This window comes from Morone saxatilis, unplaced genomic scaffold, assembly GCF_004916995.1.
Source record: "Morone saxatilis isolate NCDOM2014 unplaced genomic scaffold, NCSU_SB_2.0 Contig18, whole genome shotgun sequence".
NCBI classification, from domain to species: domain Eukaryota; kingdom Metazoa; phylum Chordata; class Actinopteri; family Moronidae; genus Morone; species Morone saxatilis.
The window spans coordinates 1,865,796-1,869,451 of record NW_023339740.1 but is presented as its reverse complement, the minus strand read 5'-3'; the positions used below and the strand labels follow the sequence as shown (position 1 = coordinate 1,869,451).

At 37.6% G+C, this 3,656-nt stretch overlaps 1 protein-coding gene across 1 annotated transcript; it reads left to right on the top strand.

Annotated features, from left to right (window-relative positions):
• The first annotated feature begins 55 nt into the window (after positions 1 to 55).
• Positions 56 to 2,589, top strand: LOC118328455 (voltage-dependent L-type calcium channel subunit alpha-1C-like). The gene is made up of 6 exons (XM_035662199.1): positions 56 to 233; positions 965 to 991; positions 1,086 to 1,211; positions 1,318 to 1,383; positions 1,686 to 1,777; positions 2,386 to 2,589. Exons 2-6 carry the CDS (start codon positions 977 to 979, stop codon positions 2,585 to 2,587), a joined length of 501 nt encoding a protein of 166 aa, XP_035518092.1. The 5' UTR covers positions 56 to 233; positions 965 to 976; the 3' UTR covers positions 2,588 to 2,589.
• Positions 2,590 to 3,656: the final 1,067 nt, after the last annotated feature.

Genomic DNA, 3,656 nt, shown 5'->3' with positions numbered 1-3,656 from the left:
CCTGTCGCCAAGTGCTTGCTCATGGTGGTACTGTTGGGTCTCTGTAAATAATGTTATAAGGAGTTCGGTCTAGACCTGCTCTATTTAAAAAAGTGTCCTGAAATATCTTCTGTTATAAATTATAAATACAACTAAAAAATAAATTGAAATTGAATTGAATTGACTCTGTTGTTTCCCTCCCACAGGCAGCATTGGCCTCCTCTGGAGGACTTTACTGTCTCCACGGCTGCTCTGTAACTATTCACTTGCTTCACTTTTGCATGACAATCATATGTTGCATGAAATTTGTCTGAATAAGGATTAGACTGATAAAGGTGTTAAAAAGCCAGTCCCCCCCTTTCCAAAAGCATGTTAAGTTGCAAAACAAATTCTTTATTTTTACATAATCCAGAATTGACTGTTAACCCTGCCTTTTTAAAGTGCAAAGGATAAACTATAAAGGCTGCAGAATGCACAAATGCATGAACAGCCCTACCTACAGCCAGTGTTAGTCCCTTCTGGACTACTGTACTGCTACTGTAATTTTTTTATTTTACACTGCTTCTATAAGGAAGGGGAAGGGGATTCAGACAATAAGAACGAAGTTATTACAAAGTTCTAAGCTCAATCTTATCGGCTTATATCGGTGAAAAAGGCAAATTTCTAAGGGGGGGTGGTAATCTGAACTGTTGCTCCTTGATCTTTTGACTTATTTCCCAGGATGCTGAGAGGGATTTTTTGACACCTTGTTTTCTCCAAATGAAAAAAGAAATGTTGACTTTATTCTGAGGTAACCAGAAGTCTGTCTGCTTGACTGCTATTAGACACTAATTGTCTTTCTTTGGAAATACCTTTCGTATTATCTGTGAGTGATATTTAGTTGCTGATGTTGATGCGTTGGTAATAATTCAAAACTTTGAGAACCAATAAGTGGTTAAAGCCATTTGTCACAGTGCAGCCTTAGAAAACAAATGTCTTTCTACAGGCAGTGGATCCCATGCAAGCAATTGCGGTGAGTTGCTTGAACTTCTCTTGAAATCCAGTTTTGTGGAATTTAGCAGTTGGCACAATTTAATGTCCAATTTATCCTCTCGTTCTCTGAGAAGTCCTCTGAGAACATGAGTGTATCAGTCACATTCTTCAGACTGTTTCGAGTTATGCGTCTGGTGAAACTTTTGAATCGCTCTGAGGGGATAAGGAATCTTCTGTGGACCTTCATTAAGTCCCTTCAGGTCAGTATCATCACTCAGCATACCTGCCTGTAATTTAGAATTATTTAGAATTATTAGTATAATAATAATTAATTTAATCTGACTGTCATTGGTCTTTGTGTTGCAGGCTCTTCCTTATGTGGCCCTGCTAATTCTCATGCTGTTCTTTATATACGCTGTGGTTGGAATGCAGGTACACACACGCACATTCACCACCATGAAAGATTTTGCTAGTCGACTACTAGTCGCTGAATAGCATGTTTGTGATATTAATTCAGTGATTTAAATATATAGATTTTAACAGTCGCCTATTAAATTATGATAGAAAAAGTGGTAATGATTCTGTGTGATAATAGGAGACTGAACATTAGTTCATTTATTTCTACACAGTATAACATCACATAAGTCTCCTTATTCAATCTGTCGTCTTCCTTCATTTCATGCCTCTCCTGTTGCCAAACTTGTTATTTTCCCTAACATAACCCTCTTTTTCAGATATTTGGTAAAATTGCATTAGTTGACGGCACATACGTTAACAGGAACAACAACTTCCAGACATTCCCACAAGCTGTTCTGCTGTTATTCAGGTTGGTGATCTGTCTTCCTCTGTCAAGCCTACAAGGTTTCTGAGTTAACAGATGGCATGGAATCTTTTCTATAATCATATGAGTAGAAGTAATCTGTTGTTCAAAACTGAGTTTATTGTCTATAATGAGTTCAGTTCCCAAAAACAATGAATGACCTTGTAGGAGCATGTTAAGGTTGCCATGCCACAATGTGAAGTTAGAAAAATTCCATTAAAAGGAATGGTCAGAAGAATCAGAAAAGTGTATGCTTTGCAATTTTTTGTGCTAAATCACACTTGCTCAGCTGCATTTTGGTTTTTCTAGCTTTTTTCTAATTATTATTATTTTTTTAGAATTAATAAACAAGAAAGCTACTTAATATTTACTGTACACTTCAATCTGGACACATCCTTCAGGCTGAATTTGCACCACTGCAAGTGATGTGGTCAATGTCTACAACCATTATTTTGCTGAAATTTGATATTGTTGAACCAACCAGTTTAACTGAAAATTGAATTAGAGCAGTTGGTTTTCAGTTGCTAATCAATCCCTTCCCCAAATCAAAGAGTTAACAAGAGGGCAATGTCAGAGTAATAGAGTAGTGAAATTTTGATTTCTCTTTTGAACAGATGTGCAACAGGGGAGGCATGGCATGAAGTGATGTTGGCTTGTATGTATGGGAAGAAGTGTGACCCCAAGTCAGACTACCTGCCTGGGGAAGAGTACACCTGTGGATCCAACTTTGCCATCATCTACTTCATGAGTTTCTACATGCTCTGTGCCTTTCTGGTAAGACAACATACACATTCACATGTTCTCAACAGACATTAAAGAGCAACTTAACACTTGTTTCAGAAAGACTGCACAAACTTCACATTTGAAGACATCTGCACCAGCTATATAATGCTCGCAATATACATGTACGTAAGTGCAACCTAAAGTGTAGTTTTTGCCTAACAATGGAAGTGGTACAGTGACTTGTGTGATATTTGAAAGATTCCTCTGAAGTGGAGGACAAGAATTTGAAAAAAAAAATCAAATATACTGTATGCATCATTTTAAAACATTTTTTTTTTTAAATATATTAAAACAATTAAATAGGAAATAGAAAAGAACAAAGTATATAAATGGAGCACTAAAGGAAGGAATAAAACAAATATATGTACCCAGATATATACTGTACGTTAGTATACTACTACAAGAGAAAAGGCAAAACATAATTCAAAATCAAGCCTAATTAGCAACTCTTATCACCATTCCTAAATATGGCCTAAAGGTTAGAGAAGTGAGCTTGTGACCAGAAGGAGCCCCTGGAGTGGCAGGATAAATCTGCTTGGGGAAAGTGAAAAGCAGATCAGGCTGTGGTTATCAGTGTACCCTCTAGAAACCACAATGCGAAACTGCCAGATAACTTTACAGGTCAAATTGATATGAATTACAATATATTTGACAGTGTATGGTCTATTATGATGGCGGTTCTGAATGTGCACCACTGAACCAATGGCTGAAATGCATGGCTTTGATTTAAAATCTTAAACGAATACAGATTAATGGAAGTACTATAGTAGTAGTAGGATGTACCAGTTCAGTTCAGTTACCAAGCTCCTCGTCCTGGGTGGAACCAGCTTCCAGTTGTTTGGTTTCAGGGGAGGCCAGACACCCCCTCTCCAGCATTTAAGCAGTAGGCTTAAGACATTCCTCTTTGATAAAGCTTATAGTTAGGGCTGGATCAGATGTTATCAGTAGTTATGCTGCTAAAGGCCTAGACTATTGGGGGATTTCCCATTATGCACTGAGCTCCTCTCTTCCTCTCCCTCTCTTTCTGCACACATTCATGTCCCATTAATGCATGTTACTAACTTCACTTCTTCCCCGGAGTTCTTTCTCGTCTCGCAGGTTC